The 18,285-nt window shown below is 43.8% G+C and overlaps 1 protein-coding gene across 1 annotated transcript in view; it reads left to right on the plus strand.

Annotated features, from left to right (window-relative positions):
- Nucleotides 1-18,285, plus strand: part of ACACA (acetyl-CoA carboxylase alpha) — a 134,987-nt gene that overhangs the window by 25,634 nt on the left and 91,068 nt on the right. Inside the window, 14 exon segments of the mRNA XM_063341859.1 lie at nucleotides 53-223; nucleotides 2,546-2,707; nucleotides 3,008-3,171; nucleotides 3,972-4,122; nucleotides 4,653-4,756; nucleotides 5,662-5,743; nucleotides 6,912-7,057; nucleotides 7,766-7,916; nucleotides 9,256-9,390; nucleotides 10,295-10,441; nucleotides 10,964-11,152; nucleotides 11,743-11,843; nucleotides 12,187-12,275; nucleotides 13,478-13,602. Of these exon segments, the coding sequence (XP_063197929.1) occupies nucleotides 53-223; nucleotides 2,546-2,707; nucleotides 3,008-3,171; nucleotides 3,972-4,122; nucleotides 4,653-4,756; nucleotides 5,662-5,743; nucleotides 6,912-7,057; nucleotides 7,766-7,916; nucleotides 9,256-9,390; nucleotides 10,295-10,441; nucleotides 10,964-11,152; nucleotides 11,743-11,843; nucleotides 12,187-12,275; nucleotides 13,478-13,602 (1,917 nt within the window).

The raw sequence follows: 18,285 nt of genomic DNA on the forward strand, positions 1-18,285 counted from the left end.
TGACCAGAGTGTAGGGCCTGGAAATCAAATACTCTTCTTTCTTGTATCCCAGTGTGCGGTGAAGCTTGCCAAAATGGTGGGCTATGTGAGCGCAGGCACGGTAGAATACCTGTACAGCCAGGACGGCAGTTTCTACTTTCTGGAGTTGAATCCCCGTCTGCAAGTGGAGCACCCCTGCACAGAGATGGTGGCTGATGTTAATCTGCCAGCAGCGCAGCTCCAGGTGAGTCAGTGCCCAGGCTCCCGGCTCCTGGAGCTTTCAGAAGTGCTCAAGCTGGGGTATGTTAGAGAAGCCTGAGCATGAAAAACCAGTTCTGCTGAAGCCTTAGTAAAACAGGGGGGCGGACTCTTGCCTGAGTCACAGCCAGGGTTCTGTGTTAAAACTGGATCACATACTGATGTTATGCAGATGACTAGATCTTGGTACTGATAGAGGAGAGAATACAGAGAAAGTATTAGAGAGCTCTACTAAATATGGCCTATATCCTCATGTGCGGATAGGTGTTATTATATGACTCCCCCACATTTCGTCCTCAACAAAAATACCCAATAACTCAAAGGCCCATTTTGGTACTTTCTCAGCTTGGGATTTATCTTCTGTGGCTGGAGCATATACATATGCATCCTTTCTGTTATGACTGTTTCACTAAGTTACAGCTCTACCATTTGTCTCTTTCTGATTTGGAAAGCAAAGAGAGGTTATTTTCTCCTTGTTTCTCCTGGACTGCTCAGGTAGACCTTCAGTTAAAAGGAGTGTGAAGGGAAGCAACAGAGGAATAAAACATAGAGGTAGGGACACTGATGTAAGGAAAGGTTGTGTGTAAAAAAAGCCTGTCTCAACAAGTGTTAGCTATGAGTAGTTCGACTTTAAGCTCTGAAATTATTTTGTGAAACGAGTTGGCTTCTGAGGCTAGCGGAGCGATCAAATGCTGTGCCAGTTTTGAGCAGTGCATCGCCCACTCTGCCTCCAAGGGACACCAGCCTCTTCCTGGAGTTACTGGTGACAAAAGGAGGGAAAAAAGAACAGACAATTGGATTTTTTTTGTCTTTCAGCAAGCTCAGCAGTTGTTTGAAGTTCAGGAAAGTAACTTGGATCTTTTTGATTTTGATGAGTGGTTCCTGACTTCCAGAGCAGTTGTTTCCATTTCTGCAAGCCCCTCACTTTTAGCAGATGCTTCCTCCTCCTGGCTGAGGTCCCTGCTCTTTAACCTTCCTACAAAACAGGATTCGTGCCTGATAACTAGATACTTGAATAGATGTGGCAAAGTGACCAAGAATTTGTCTTGATTTATTGCTTTTTCAAGGGGAAGTCATCACAGTGAGTGACAGTTATGGCTTACACGAACCAGTAGCCTTTTGTTGTTCTTATCCGCAAAGTAACGAGGGACTCCTTCACAGATCCTGCAGAAGGCGTTTGTTGCATGTGCTGTGGCTCATCTGTCCCTTGTGCATCCCCACCGAACTCCCTGGGTGCTGCCATGCTGTCTCCCTCTTCTTAGCCCCTATCTTCTCCACTGGTGGATGAACGCCGCAGTCCTCTCCCTCTTTGCCTTACACCACATTAACGACTCTAGGTGCTTTTCTACTTCCATTTTCTCAGCCCTGCCATTCTTACCCTCTTGCTTTCTTTCTAGTTTCTTTCATTTCCCTCCTGTTAGCATTTTGAAGTTACTGCATAGATAGTAGAGGAAACAAATGCTTGAACTGTAATGTCTTGTGGATTGCTCAGGAGCAGGATCATCTTCATTTTGTCAGGAGGCTGTTTGGTTTTGGCCTGAGCCTTCTCTCAGGGGGTGATTCCAGCAGCTCTATGTCTGTATTTGCCAGACATCGAGAGTTTTGTAACTGGTCTGATGCTTTCCTCGTTGTTTGGGCGCTGTTCTTATTGCTGATGCTAGATATAATTTCATAGAATGGCATGTTGATATTGTAACCAGTTTGGTCTTTTGTCTGTTGGTGTCTGGCTAATAGACAGCTGAAATAAATGGTTAAGCTAAAGCTCAGCCTTTTTGAACCGTAGCTGTAAAAAAAAATCCCAGCTAATGAACAGAACAAGTGGGACTTTACTCCACCAGGATACAGCCAGCAGACAGTTCTGCAGGTTGCTTTATCCACAGTTTATAGTTGCAAAATTCCACAGGTTGCTAGAACCAATTAGGGGCCTTCTGCCTCGCCGGGACCTTAGTATATTTTTAACAGGCCTAACGCATGCCCATCCTCAGCTGACCTAGCACTGGCCAGCTTTCTCTGGAACCTTTTAATCAGTCAATGGAAAATACTGGCTGAAGGGCTTAAGGTGGATATTACACTGAGCTCAGCTGTCCTCAGAAATACGAATGTTCCAAGATGTGTCAATGGAGAAGGCTCACATCAGAAATCAGCCGTGCATATTTGCTGTACCAGAACTGCAGCATCAGCTTCTACAGAGAATTGGTGGAATTAATTCTTCTAGGAGTAGGTACTCTCTGAGGGGAGAGAAACTTACTTGGTGGTGGTTTCTTTATTATTGTTATTATTATTAATAATAGGTTTTTTTTATCCCTAGATTGCCATGGGGATTCCCCTCCACAGGATCAAGGATATCCGAGTGATGTATGGTGTTTCTCCATGGGGAGATGGAGCTATTGATTTTGAGAATTCAGCCCATGTGCCCTGTCCACGCGGCCATGTCATCGCTGCACGTATCACCAGTGAGAATCCTGATGAGGTGAGTGTTTTAAATTCTTTAGTTACTGTTCACACTCTGATAACTGTAGGCTTTACACCTGGGTTCAATCCCTGCTGCTGATCCTGGAAAGTTTGGCAGCGAATTTAAAAGATTCTTCCCTTGTCTAACTTAGCTGATGATTTTGTAGACTCTGGTTAGACACAGCCTAAACTTATTTGTGTATATATCATGTTGCAGCACAAAGAGGTGCTCTGGCCTTCAGAACTCTAATTACTTCCCTAATTCTGGATTATATAGTTTTTCTTTAGGATGTATAGCAATGTCTGTCTGTCTTTACAGGGGTTTAAGCCCAGTTCTGGTACCGTTCAGGAACTGAATTTCCGCAGCAATAAGAATGTCTGGGGCTATTTCAGTGTTGCTGCAGCAGGAGGGCTTCATGAATTTGCTGATTCTCAATTTGGTCACTGCTTCTCTTGGGGAGAAAATCGTGAAGAAGCTATTTCGTAAGTAGTCAGAATAGAGGTAGAACCTTGGAAACTGCTTGTTTTGGTCCTCTTTGATCCAAAGTGCCATGGATAAAACAAAATTCCTTGCTTCTAGGAGTTCTAAGAGAAGTTTCCCTCTCTTTACTTTGTTTTCCACATCATGGTCAGGCTTCTCATCCTGTCTTGCTTTGCAGTTCCGCTGTGTTGCACCTACATTTCTACACTTTTTGCTTACTTCTCTTTATTTTTTTCCTTTCTGTTTCATTCCTGCCTTGTATACCTGCTGCTGGGCTATGATATAGCTACAGTTGTGTTGAAGTCCCTCTTTGAAGGCATTCTGATGGCAGGCTTGTAACAGAAAAAACATTGATAACTTGCCATGCCAGTGCCTTTTAATGGTTTATAAACCATTGAGTGTCCCTTTGTGGTGTCACTCTCCGACTTGTCATCCATGCTTTTTTTTCATCCATGGCCTTTCCCCTGTTCCATTCTGGGTGGGATGGAGACCACGTCTTGTCTGTCTTAGGTGTACCTCTGACACGTGGTAAGTGCCCAGATGATGATAACAGTGGGAACTCGTGATCTCGTAGCTGGTGTTGGCTGAGCTGCTCTTGTTCACACCAGCAGCAGGTTGAAGAAAATCAATATTCTTTCATTCCCAAACATGTCATAAAGGATCTTGCTCCAGTGCACATACTCTTCTGCTATTAACCTTCAGACTGTTTTTTCCAGGCAGCTCGTGGGGAGCTATCTCGAGTTACCAGCTTGCACATTACTGCCAGTATGGGATAGATAATAGGTATTCTTTTCTCTTTCAGAAACATGGTAGTGGCTTTGAAGGAGCTGTCCATCCGAGGGGACTTCCGAACCACTGTTGAGTACTTGATTAAACTGTTGGAAACAGAAAGCTTTCAGCAGAACCGCATTGACACTGGCTGGTTGGATCGGCTTATTGCTGAGAAAGTTCAGGTGCGGCTTCTGGCTTCACAGGACTACAAATGGGAGTGAGGAGGGGAAGGGGGTGGGGGGCAAGCTTGGTGCGTGCTGGTTGCAAGAGGACAAGGATTTAGGAGTGGTTAATGTCCACTTGCCACTTTATCAATAAACGTTTTCACTGGTATTAATTCTTATTTATATCAAAATCGCAGGTCATTTGTGTCAGGGAAAGGTGGTCTTAAAGTTGGCCAGAAAAACATCTTCGTGTGCATGTAAATTAAGGCTGGTATTTTGGTTTGCAGTTTGGGACAAATGATAGTGGCGATGTAGGTGGAGCCTCAAGATTTGATCCAGGAAGGAAAAAAAATGGGGGGTCCTTTTAAGGAGTTACAGAGGTAATAGCTTGTATATAGTATTTACATGGATGCTACACCAACTTTATTTTAAAGAGGGGTTGGCAGTGAACCAATAATAGAGCTGAGACTGTTGATTCTTCAAGTGGGTGTCTGGAATGAACTGAAGCCAGAGGAGATGTAATGGTGTTATGTACCCTTTCTTTCCAGGCTGAAAGGCCCGATACCATGCTGGGAGTGGTGTGTGGAGCTCTGCATGTGGCTGATGTGAGCTTCCGAAACAGTGTCTCAAACTTCCTGCACTCTCTAGAAAGGTAAAATTGCAAACTGATCTGGTAGATAGCTGATAAGCAGATAGTAATTAGTTTTGATTTACAAGTTTTGTTCAAGTACAATACAGTCCAGACATGCACAGAGCTTGTCATGTGCTGACTGTTCTCTGGCCCCAGGAAGCTGTTTATCTACTGGCCTAAGAAAACTGGCAGATATCTGTGCATCTCTCCAAAATATCACCTGCTTCTTGCACAGATTGGTTTGGTTTCTGGCAGTTTTGGCAAAAGCTCCAAGAAATGGCTCAGAAATACGAAGTTCTTTCTCTATGTGCTGCTAGGACAACATTAGAGAATGTTGAATCACCAGATATTGTCTTCCTCCTATTTTGAGGATTGATTTAATTTTCCACATTTTACATAATTTTCCAAATTGAATGTTTCCCACTAGTACTTAGAAAAACCTCTCTGCTCCTGCTGGCTTTAAAGTAGAGCAGGCAGTGGAGGGAAACTAGTCATAACACCCTGTCAGGCTAAACCTGGTGTGATCCAGGCAGGTCCGCTCTTAACAGGGTTCTTCCCCTCAGTGTCCCGTTGGTGAGTGTGTACGTAAACAGAGCTGCAGGGGGAAAAGCTGCTTTATCCCTATGTTACGTCATGCTACGCATTCTGTAATTCAGGCTGTGATGTTCCTTTTGCAGACTCTTCTCTAAGGCAACAGTGGGTGTGTGGAAAGGAGAGTAAAGCTGGCGTGCGTGGCTGAAGAGAGATGGGCTGGCTTTGTCAAATTGAGATGTGTCTCTTCTTAGAAGAGACGCCTTAAAAGCCTACTCCCATCTCTCTGCTGGTGTTTTCCAAATTCTTGCATGCCTCTTTGAACCTGCTTTGGCCCCTGCTAGCCATTTTGTGGCTTCTGAAGGACTAATTTTGGTTTGTCCTTCACTTTCAAGGGGGCAAGTCCTACCTGCTCATACTCTGCTAAACACTGTGGATGTGGAACTCATCTATGAAGGACGGAAATATGTGCTGAAGGTACGATGCACAGTGTGGAAACCCATCAGCTTGCCACTTTTAGTTGGAAATGTCTGTTTGTTTGCTGCTCTGGCTTAATCTTTATAATATGCGTAATTATTGGAATTAAATCTGTGCAGGGTTTATTTTCTCTGCTTTAGTGGAGTTAAGAAATCTGTAGAATCTCCCTTATGATAACACCCTGTCACGTCTTTCCATTGCAGTATCTCTGTGTATCTCTGTAAACATTTTAACCTTTCAGAGCAAGAAATGCTCTACATAGGGTGAAGAATAGTTTGTTCTAGGCAGACTACTGCTTGTTCGTTCACCAAAACTTTCAACTGATGTTTCTGAATATGTAGATCTACTCTATTGGGTATTTGAGGCCAGTTTCATCAGCATGACAGGATTTGTAGCAATTTTTCCTTTTAGTGTTGCTTTTTCTTTGCAGTGTGCAAAAAACAATGGAAGAAATACTGTTTAAAGGTTGTGAAACCAAGCATACAAAAGTTAGGAAATACTAGATTTAAGATTGCCTGTGCAATCTTAATTAGCTTCCTCGGGCGAATTTATTATGGTGAAGTTTTTAAGGACATTGCCATATACTGTTTTTTGCAGGTTTAAGTATTCTGTACCCCTGCACCTCCATGGTTTTGTCTTGGCACCCCTTTGACGAGAAGTAGAGAGGCACCGAATAGCAGCTAAAGTGCACTTTAAGTGATTTACCCAGCTTCAAATAGGAACTCTGTGGCAGAGACTGAGATACGATCCTTTTATCCAGGGAGAGCCTTAGCTGCTTTCTCTGTGAGGCAATCTCTTTTTTTTTTCCCAAATTATCTCATTCATTATGCAATTGTAGTACACGACTGTGACTTGTACATAGATCAGGATGAAGAAATGGTATATGATTGCGTAATCAAACCTGTACAATTAACACATATCTGTGAGAGGATTAAATCAAAATTCATGGATAGCATTACTTCTGGCATCTCTTGACTGCTAAATTCTTGGCTTTGTGATCCCAAATTTTTTTACACTGTTTTTTCCAACTAACATGAGAACAAATGGCTCTGTTCCCCTTAATTCCCACCGTTGCAGTGCTTGGAAAACTGTGTGTGTTGTGGCAACCAAGGCACTATCAATGTTGTGTTTATTCCATGTGATACATACCATTCTTGTGGATCTGCAGGTGACCCGACAGTCTCCCAATTCCTACGTGGTTATTATGAACAGCTCGTGTGTGGAAGTTGATGTGCACCGCCTGAGTGATGGAGGACTGCTCCTATCTTACGATGGTAGCAGCTATACTACCTACATGAAAGAAGAAGTGGACAGGTAGCAACCTGTAAAGATGTTTAACATCTACATACAAGCCAAAATTAGGTGTACTTGTAACTTTATGCTTCCCAAAGATCATCTGGGAATGGAATTTTCCCCTAGGAAGAGATTACTAGATGTGTTATGGATGAGTTTAAAGGGGGAAGTTGTCTTCACCTGAAGAACAGATCTTGGCTACTGTTAGAAGAAAGATCTGAATGTGTACCGATGTGGAGTCCATATTCTGCTGGTTCTTTAAAAGTGCCCTTTTGGATTATAAAAAAACAAAAAACAAAACCAAAAAAAAAACCCCACGAAAAAAGAGAACATGAAAATCTTTAAAATCCTGGAAACTCCACAGCTGCCTTAGAAATGGATATAAGATTTACTATTTCAGTGCATTCCCTCAAAATTCCCTGCAGGGATCATGGCCATAAGGTCAGTAAATCTCCAGCTTCTGGAATGTGAACCACTGCCCCCTCTGCTGGTTTCTTTTCTGTGACAAACGTAACGAATCTCGTGAGGAATACAAAGAGAGTTTGGGTGACTTTCTGGGTTGGAAAATGCTGTAAAATCTCAACCTCTCAGTCTGCTACTCGGGTGCACCCTGTTCTTTTCAGTGTTGCTCTGTATACAAGAGGATTTCGCATGGGTTGGGCAGTTTAGTGTCAAGAATTTGGTGTCACAAGAAATTCTGTTGCAGTGATTTGTCCCATTCTTTCCTAGGTATCGCATCACTATAGGTAACAAGACTTGTGTGTTTGAAAAGGAGAATGATCCCTCCATTCTGCGTTCACCTTCGGCTGGGAAGCTTATCCAGTATGTGGTGGAGGATGGGGGACACGTGTTTGCAGGCCAGTGCTATGCAGAAATAGAGGTAAAATACTCTCAAAGAACTGACTTGGCTGCAGAATCTGCCCGGGCGAAAGCTGGGGGGAAAAAAGTTGAATGCTTTGGAACTGGGAATTGAGCGTAAGGGATAATTCACAGTATTTCCTTTCCAAATTTTGTGTTTTAACCTGGATTAATGGAGGAATCATCAGTGAGAGTGATAGGGTGGGGAAGAAATTACTTAACAGCTGAAATGTGAGTGTTAATGACTGTATACTGAGTGATAAGCAAAATCTCTCAGCAGTGAGACCATGGTTATCTTCTTGCTGTGACACCAAGGGAGAGTGGGATCCATGTGCACTCTGTTTTGTGGCTGTGGTAAAGAAGGCCGCCTACCTGTAGACCACTACTTAGTACTAACACAGACTCAGAAGCTGAGAAGAAGACTTCTCTGATTACCTGATCATTTATCAGGTTGATGGGATGAGTTAATAAGTGTCAATCCTCCCTTCTCCCTTAGAAGTTACTTAACTCTTAGAGAGGAGGAGGAGGAACAATTTCTGCATCGCTGTGAGGAAAGCCCAAGAGGTTGTGTAGGAGTGCGTGGCTCAAAACAGACTTGAGGGAGGGGAGGGTGTGTGTTGACAGAGGGGCAATTAAACCAGTTGGGGACAATGTGTAGGAGAAGAATACCAAGCCAGAGATCCAGATACTTTATGTAAGTACTTTTACACTGCAACAGAGCCATGGCTAAGAAGGAGCCACCTACTCAGTTCCTGTGTTCCCAGTTGTGGCGTATAGTATCGCGATGGTAAAACTAGACTGTCTCCCCCCATACCCAACCCTTCTGCTCTGAAGGCAAGAGTTTCCATGGTTGAATGGAACCATGGTTCCTTGGAAGCATCTCTGTTTGTGAAGAGTGGTCTGAGGCCTGTGACTTCTAGAAAGTAATCCTGGTTCCCTCTGCTAAAAGTGAATGTGTTGCTGTAGCTTTTGAGAGTGGCTCTCCCACTTCTAGCCTTCAGAATGCAGCAGCTGCAGCAGTAAATTGTATCTGCTTTGTTCATTGTGTTGAATGTGGGACCTTCTTGAGGACCTACCTCTTGGTCCAAGCAGTGTGGAACAGGTGACATTCTGAGGATGGCTTCCTGGTGCACTAATTTGTGGCCAAATATTTTGTTCTACCCATTCACTTTAGTGTTTGGGGTTTCATTCACAATGTGTGTGCTTTTGAGAAAGCCTGAATGTAAAAGGTGCTCATGCAGGTTAGTTTGGCTGTGGTAGGCTCACAAAACTAGAGCCATTTTTGTGGCTGCTGGCTCACAAAACTAGAACCATTTGGGGAACATGGAAGCTGAGTGTGTAACCTGTTTTCCTTGCTACAGGTGATGAAAATGGTGATGACGCTAACAGCAGGAGAATCAGGCTGCATCCATTATGTCAAACGCCCAGGGGCAGTCTTGGATCCAGGCTGTGTGATTGCCAAGCTCCAGCTGGATGATCCCAGCAGGGTTCAGCAGGTGAGAAGTTGCAGGAAGCGCAGGTGTTTGTTGTATTTTTAATAGGGGAGTGATGTTGAGAGTGGTACGAGACAGTCCAGCGTACTCAGCCAATTTCAGATTTGTGCATTGTACTGGAATTGTCACTTTACCATTTATTTGTCTCAGATGAGGACCAGGACTGAGATTATTGTCTCTTTCTCTGATTCAGGCTAAGCTTAAGTACCATTCTTGTTCTCTCCTTACCTCAGTACTATTGTGGGTATATGGCTGTCCAGGATATTGGAGGTTGGCCAGATTTTTCTATACACTTTATTCCTGTGCAAGTTTATTTAACTTCTTTTTAGCATGTATTTTTCTTTAAGTGACCCTCTTTGGGAGGATGGGAGTTGATATCCCAGCACCAAGAGGGTCGGGCCCTGTGAAAGCAATTGTGGCAAATCTGGAAATACAAAAAAGATTCTAGGACAAGGATCTTTTTTAAGGTGAAAGGCAAAGAGATATATTCATTTATGGATGGTAGGTTGGGATGTAGGTGCTGATGGTGGAAGAGAATCTATTGTTCCTTTAGCAATAGCTAGTTGAAAATTGTGGGAGGTTGTTGTGCAGGGGGTGGAAAGTGATTGTCAGCACCAAACTGTTGGCTTTTCCACATATTTGGTCATCTTGGATCTAAACAATGAGATCAACAGTAACATATTTGGGAGAGAGGCTGGAAGGTTTTTTTGTGGGGGTACACAACACAGAACTGTTGGAGATTGAGCTCATAACTTTTATGTCTCTCGACCAAGTACATTCTTCCAAGTTAACTGGGAATTCTTCCAAGTTAAACCTGAGACTCCAGTCGAGGGTAACTGGATGTTACCACCATGCCTGATGCCATGCAGGAGGGTTAGTGACACTGTGCTGTTTACTATGTTTACAGGCTGAACTGCACACGGGTGCCTTGCCCCAGATCCAGAGCACAGCACTTCGAGGCGAGAAACTCCATCGCATCTTCCATTATGTCCTAGATAACCTGGTCAATGTGATGAATGGATACTGCCTGCCAGAGCCCTACTTCAGCAACAAGGTACCGTTTACTTCTTGTTTCAGAGTGAGAACATAAATATTCTTTCAGTTCAAGGTAAGGCTGGCCAAGTTGCATGTCGCAGCGAGAGGACCAAGAGTCAGGGCAGTACCACCCTGCTCGGGCCAGCTTGATTTGGTTTTCTTTCTTAGACTTCCTTCTAGTCAGTCTCACCAGAGAGTAGGATGGGAGCATCCCATCTGTGGCACCCAAGGCAAAGACAAGGAGTTGAGCTTGATCTTCGCTGCCTGTGCCTGCAGCCTTGTATGTGGGAGCTGCATGCGTAGCCAGCTGTGGTAGCAGTGCTAGAGGGAGGAGGAAAGAACGTGGATGAATCTGATTCAGCTGTTGGTGTAAGGTAGCACAGCAGCTTTGTCATCTGCTCCAGTTCTCTCTTTTATTCCCTCGACCAGCTGCGTGATAAAAAGTAGTGAAGACAATGTCAATGAAAAGCCTTTCCTCTTCTCCCTTCTTGCTGCTTATTCTCTTCTTCATGCTTGTCTTTCCACCAACTTGTCTCTCTAGGTGAAAGGCTGGGTTGAGCGACTAATGAAGACGCTGAGAGATCCGTCTCTGCCTCTGCTGGAACTTCAGGACATCATGACAAGTGTTTCTGGACGCATCCCACCCAATGTAGAGAAGTCCATCAAGAAGGAGATGGCCCAATATGCCAGCAACATCACATCAGTCCTTTGCCAGTTTCCCAGCCAACAGGTGATCAACCACACTTACATAGAGGAATAAAAATTGGTTTGTGTTGGGGCAAAAAGTTCCTTTAAATTACCTGGAAGTTAGTTTGACTTGAAAGGTGCTTTTGAGCATGAGATCTTCATGATGAAAGATACTTACCTGTATCACTTGAGCTTAAAGGCTTGCCTCCGTTACCTGTGCTTTTAGGGTTTGTGTTCCCTGCTCAGTACAGCTTTAAACAGGCAGTTTGGAAGCAGTTTAATCTTATCAGTGGCCTTGTGGGCATTTATTTATTTGCTTTTTGCCTGGTACATATGCTGCAGTGCAATTTATAGTGCTGGCGTAACCTTAAAAAAGAGTGATTGCAACTAAAAGGGAGGCGTGATCAGGTAGTGAGATGTTGGAAGATGATTTCTCCAGTATACGATATTGTGCATTGATTTTTATATCATTGGCAGGTCATTAACTTCCTTAGCAGTTTAAGCCTTTGGCCTTTGCTAGAGTCTGCTGGAGCTCTGGTCTGGTCTGTCTGGAAGTTCTCAGCTTCTCTGCTGTTTGTTCAGCCAGACGGTCCCATCCAAGATGGGGACTGTCATGTGTTTGCTGTCTTTCAGATTGCCAATATCTTGGATAGCCATGCAGCCACCTTGAACCGCAAATCAGAGCGTGAGGTCTTCTTCATGAACACTCAGAGCATTGTGCAGCTTGTACAGAGGTGAGCCATTTTCAGGGGTGAGCCCTAACTCTGTTTTGTTTTTTTTTCTCATTTTTTTTTGTCTTCTGGTGTATGTTATGCCTTTTGGTGTCTAGGGTTTTGAGTATTTTTAGAAGAAAAAGGACATTTTGGTGCAAAACATGAACGATGCTACCTCACAACAGTAATGGCAGGGGTTATGTATTCACAGAACAATTGGGGTTTTCAGAACCGGGTACGCTTCTTTCCGTAAGCAATGGGCTTATTCTGCCCCTCATGTTGAGTGTTACTTACTTGCAGGTCTTCAGAAGCAGGGCTGTGCCAGTCTCACTGAGTGCTAGGTTTGACTTGCTTGCTTTTGCAGGTACCGGAGTGGTATTCGGGGTCACATGAAAGCAGTGGTGATGGATCTGCTCCGTCAGTATCTGAAGGTGGAGACTCAGTTTCAGCATGGTGAGTCTCTAAGCACATCAAAGATTTGATTTCTGAAAGAACCACGTTTGGTCCCAGAAGGTCCACATGGACCCCCTTCAAGAAAGGGTGAGGATGAAGCTAAGCTACACAGGTTTTCTTTTTAGAAGTCTACCAGTCAGATCCTGTTTTTTATAGAGGAGCTTATGTCCAGTTTGAGTTTTTGTGGTAAGAGTGCTCATGATGCTTATGACAAGCAAATGACAAACTCCTCCCCAAAGCTGTCTGTTTGCTGGTTTGCCACTGTTGGTATATATCTTTTATATCCTGTGCCATCTTACCCATAGTTTATGTGTCAGAATATGACTCTAGTCTCTTTTTCAGTGTAGGAATGCTCCTGTTCCCTGTAAATCTTCAAAAGAATAGCTCCTATATGAGTTTATGATCCCCTAAGTGAGGACTTTTGTATGACCTGGGTGTTCCACATGTAGAAGCTTCATAGTAGAAGCTTGATTTTTATTTCCCGATTTCTGAGTGCCTGCAGAAAAATTAGAATCAGAAAAACTGTTTAAATTCACCACGCTATTTAGTTCTATCTTGCCCGTTTATTAAATTCTATAGTAAGAAAATCAGGTGTAGTTAAAAAAAAAGTCACTGAGATATTTGCACCTGCTGTAAAATACCAGGAAGATGTTTGCTGTTCATAAGAACAAACCTCAGCCTGAAACTGAGAACTGTAATAAAGGCATTGCACTGCTGTATCCAGGCACAAGATGGCAATGAAGCACTAGCTAATTTTGAGGCTCAAGCTCTTACAGGTAGTTCAGATTCCGCTCTACTTTTCTATTGTCCTGCTCCAATACCTGCACCAGCCTAATGGTACTACAGATTCATTTCCACTTCAAAAGGCCGGTAGTAGAGGATGGTGCAAGTCTTTTTGCTGTTATTTTATTTTCGTTGTCGTTTGAATGAAAGACTGAGCTCACCATTCCTCTCTTCGTATTGCTCACAAAGGAGGTATTTGATATTGGAACTGGTTTACTGAGAGTGGGATGTTTAAATTAAAGTTTGCAGCTGAGGGGGTGGTGGTGGGAGGAATGCTTCCTTCCCAGAATTGATTGCGTGGACCATGCAAAGTAGATTCTCAAAATATACATACAGAAAAATAAAGACACATCTAGTAACTTGTATTCCTTGACACAGAGTTGTGGAAACTGGAAAAAAATGTGCATTTCTGATTGCAGGTCACTATGACAAGTGTGTTTTTACCCTTCGGGAAGAGAATAAAAGCGATATGAATGCTGTATTGAACTACATCTTCTCACACGCTCAGGTCACCAAGAAGAACCTGCTTGTTACAATGCTCATTGTAAGTTGTCTGTTGGTGCTCTAGAAATTTGCTGCTGCTTGTAGTTGAATGTTTGATGCTCTGAAAGGTACTGAATTGACAGCTCTCATCCTTAAAGATGCAAGCCTTTTAGCTACACACGCAGTGGCAGCAGTGTGGAGTTTCTTCAGGTGTTCTTAGGGCATGTAAACCATGCGTTAGAGGAGACCCAGAACATCCTGTTCAGCTTGGTGTCTGTGCACCTTCTGGTTCACCACTGTCCTGCATTGATTGCCTTATCAGAGTGCGATGAAGGCTAATTATGCAAGTGATTTCTGAGCATCTATGGGGAGATAAGAATGCAGACTTAACTCTTACACTGGGAGGCTGCTGGAGGCTAACTTTCAGGCACTGGGCTGTGACTTTACACTTGGTTTAGTTTGCTTCTTCATCTTCAGGGGTCTCAGAGAGGTCCTGTCTTTACATAGCTCATGGTACTCAAATTAGAGTTGCTTGAAAAGGAAAGCAATAAGCTACCAGCACAAAAAGCAGATGTGTTTTTTTGATGGTAATAATTCTGTAATAGCAACATTTTTATGGTCCTTCATTACTGAGGGTGACTTCCTGGTCGTGAATGGGCAGACCCAGGGAGGTTGTGGAGTCCCCTTCTCTGGAGATTTTCAAGACCCGCCTGGATGCAGCCCTGAAGGATGTGCTTTAGGCAATCCTGCTCTAGCAGGGGAGTTGGACTAGATGATCTCTAGAGGTCCCTTCCAACTCTGAAGATTCCGTGATTCTGTGATTAGCCAGCCGATATGGAGGCCCTTGAGGGGTTTCACATGCGCTTCCTTGATGAGCCATAATTTGGTCTTACAGGTTTGGCAGTGGCTCTTCTTCCTGGTTATAGTCTCAGAAAGTCTTATCTCAGGTCTGCAGTGGTGCTTTCGGACCAGCTGTGCTCTGGGCTGCATGATGGAACCTGACTGGGACTCAGTATCTCAGCACAAAGCTGGTCACTCCAGATGAGGCCTCTGACCCTTGGGATGGTGTGCGGCTCTCCAGGGGGTTTGCAAAGGGCTGGGGAATCTCCTGGGGTTGGAATTCCTTTTGTACAGATGTAGATTCCGCCCTAGAAAAACAAATGAATCCTTATGCCAGGAACTGCCATCACCTTCTCATGTTCTTCTGGCTTGCTACTCCATGAAAAATCTCAGTTCTCATTAACTTCAGTCCCACTCTAATGGGTTAAACTCCTAGTAAATTACATTCCCAGGAAAAATAATTAAAAAACAAAAATTGAGTCCTGTCTCTTTTTTCCTGTTTCCTAAAAAGCCTCAAGAAAATCCTTGTCCCACATAATGCTTTGAAGCAGAATGAATGCCTGCCTTCCTCGGGGCAGGATGAATTTAGCTATGACATGATTTTCAACAGACTAGAGTTGGGTATCCTGCTTTTTAAGAGGCTAATTACAATACTATCTCTCTCTCTCTTCCCCTCACCTGTTCTTTTCTTTTTTTTTTTTTCTACAAACATAATGTGGTCTGTTACTGCCAAAAATATGTCCAAAGTAGCCATTCCCAAAATAACTCTCAAAAGCACAAAGAGAGTCATAATTGTCCTGGGCTGAGATTGGGTTTCTTAAATTCTAATTTGTAAGATATAAGGACCCTGGCATTCTTTCTTTCTGGCTCTCCTTTTTTCCCACTTTTTTTTTTTTTTCTTTCCCTTTTTGGTGTGTGGTGTGATTGTAAGTAACGCTTGCCTTAAGAATCTCATTATTTGAACACGGAGCCATATTTCCTCTGAGAATTCTGGAGTAGCTTTGAGCCGGGGCTGTTCATTTCTCAAGTAATCATGCTGGCGTGATGGAGAGAGAAAATGGCAGCTGTTCGCAGCTCAGGCCTTCAATTTTCTTCAGAGTCCAGTCACTCAAGTGTGTAATTACACGGGGGTGCCGGGGAGGCGTTAGGCCTTGTCAGAGAGCTGGTTTGAGGCTTTGCTCGCTGCCTTTGCCAATCAGTGCAGGCAAAAGCCAGCACAGCACCAGCTACCTGCTTTATTTCATTCTTGTCGTCCTGATTATTTCTTGCTAAAATGGGGCTGAAACTTTTTTGTCTAGTTTTTCACCTCCGTGCCAGCCGTTGTCTTGGAGGCAGAGCCTTGCTATGTCCCCGCGGTGGCCGGCACAATGTCCGTCTGAGGGGTGTGCTGGGAGATGGGGAGCACCGAAAAACGTTGAAGAGTTTTCCTTCTTCCTTCCTGGGCGGTCATTCTTCCCACCACTGTCAGTTCTTTCACCTCAAGTAAAGGCTGACATCCCCGTTTGCTGGAACTTAAAACATCCTGGAGAGACCACACTGCGGGTGGTGGAAGAACAGACAGGTAGCTAGCCGCGGGTGCCATTTTCATGGCCTCTGCTGGCGTGGTGCCCAAGGCCTTGCAAGCTGTGTCACACCAACGCGGTGTGGCAGGGGAGTCTCGGATCGAGCGTGTAGCAGGGGCTCAGGAGGGACGACGTGCCTTTGGTCACAGTGTCATCTGTGGCAGAGCTCGGGATTACCATCTGCTAAGGGTCAGGTCACGCCGTTAACCAAAAGACCGTCGTTCCTCCTTCTTCCGACTCACATTACTCTTCGTGTCTGAGGGGCCCCGTGGCACATTTGGTGTAATCATGGTGAAGGCAGGGGCATCTTATGGGTTGTTGCCAAGCTATGTATGTGGGATGGCTTGAGTTTGTCCTCTAAGGGCAAGCGTCGTGTCAAAATATCTTGGTGCTTATGTTGCTGTTATTGATGTATCCCTAGGAATCCGTTATTAACAAGGGGCTCTGAGGATGGCTTTAGTAATAGTGTTATGCTGCCATCATTCACCTTTTTTAGCTAGCAGGCATTTAAGGCAGGATGAGAACTACTTCATCCTTCATATATTTGTTGAAATATAGTGTGACTTGAAGTTGTATGTTCATTTTATGTACTTAACTGACTGTTGTATGCACATCCCAGCCTTACCTGGACAGAATCGCTTGTGGCATGGCAGATGTCCTGTGTCCTGTCAGATTTTTGTTACCTTGAGCAGTAACATTAACAACACCCAGGAATTTGTATTTCAAATACAACGAAGGTAGTTCTTGAATTACTCACTGTGAATTCACACAGTGACCTGGAGTGGATAAATTTACAGAACTTTCTTTGGGAACAATCCTTGTAATGTTTGCTGGCCCAAGTCTTGATAGTAGGGAGTGATAATCAAATACGAGTTAGTAGCTTAGATGTTTTTAATAAGAGTGATTTGACTGGGGTCCCTCTCCCCGAGAGATGTATGCTGTCGTTCCTAGAGATGGCATTGTGCTTGAGTGGGGCTGAGGAGAAAGGGATCAAGAGCAATGTCGGGGAAAAGCTATTCAGCTTTGGAATCACATGTAGTATGAGCTGTTACTTTGTATTTTGGGGGTTTTTTTTACTTTATTTTCCCTGGCGGGCTTAACAGTCTAACCTGCTGTGCAGAGTTTTCCCTTTTTCCCCTTTCTCTTTCTTGGATCTTCAAAGGGCCTTTTCTGTACTGTATGTGTTTAAAATCTCTTAAAACTGGAAGGCACCACTCTCCTCCTTGTGGCAAATCCCTGTTTCATCTCACATTTTCTTCCTGTGATTCATTTGCCAAGAGAAAAGCAGTTAAGTGCTGGATAGAAGAAACTCGTTGAAGGCTCCTAGAGGGTTTCCAGCTTCAGGAGTGGGAGGGAAGAGGCTCACAAGCCACTGTGAGTGGTTGAAGACTGTGGGATTATTCATGGGAATTTAAATTATTTTTGGAAGAAAGTGTGCATGAGAGCGCATCTCCTCTCTTCAGAAAACAAAACAGATTAAAGTCTTTACTGTTTGTGTTTTTTTTGAATGGCTGAATCCAAAAGAGTTTTGAAACAGCATTGACACTGAAAATTAAGCCGTTCAGTTTTATTGTTTTATCCAGTCAATTTAGACAGGAAAGTAAGCTAGTGAACTTCCTCAGAACCACGATTCTCTGATTAGAAGATACGGAGTCAGCCCTGTACTGTGGCAGGAAACACATTATTTATGGTTTTAGTTAGCTTTGCTTAGCCTCGTTAGAGGAATGACAGGATCTTTTTCTTCTGGTGTTGCTGAAGCTGTACAAAGCATGTGGTTGGACTGTGGTTGTGGAGTTGTGGGGTTTTTTTAAGTGGACTTCAGGAGGTTCTCCTGGCAGTTGAACTCTCTCTGTTTGGTCACCTTTCACGATGAAAGTTTGCTAATCTTTGCACGCTACACAAGGCATTTCACTACAGTTAAATGGTCTCTGAATTTTTGCATTGCTGCTAGGGGGGAATTCTGGTGCAAAGCTGAATCTGGGTAACAGGAGAATGTTTTACGTGAGTCTCTTTGAGAAGTCAGTATTTGTCATGTGTTTGGATGCCCCAGAACACAGGCTAGAAATAAGAAAATGGGTGATGGTGCCAGTCCCTTCTTTCCTCTGTAGCTTTATTCATATGTGTAAAATTACTGAAAGCCTAACACTCCTACACTTGTACCCTTGTCAGCACAGAATTGCAGAATAAATTGGACAGGGACCTCTAGAGGTGATGTGGTCCAGCATCCGAACGCGTGTGTGTGTGTGTGTGTGTGTGTGTGTGTGTGTGTGTATTTCAGGTTTAAACTCCTTTGTAAGGAGGTCGGAAGATGGTTTTCCTCTGTTCTAAACATTTTCAGTTCT

The sequence above is a fragment of the Chroicocephalus ridibundus genome, chromosome 7, assembly GCF_963924245.1.
Source record: "Chroicocephalus ridibundus chromosome 7, bChrRid1.1, whole genome shotgun sequence".
NCBI lineage: Eukaryota > Metazoa > Chordata > Aves > Charadriiformes > Laridae > Chroicocephalus > Chroicocephalus ridibundus.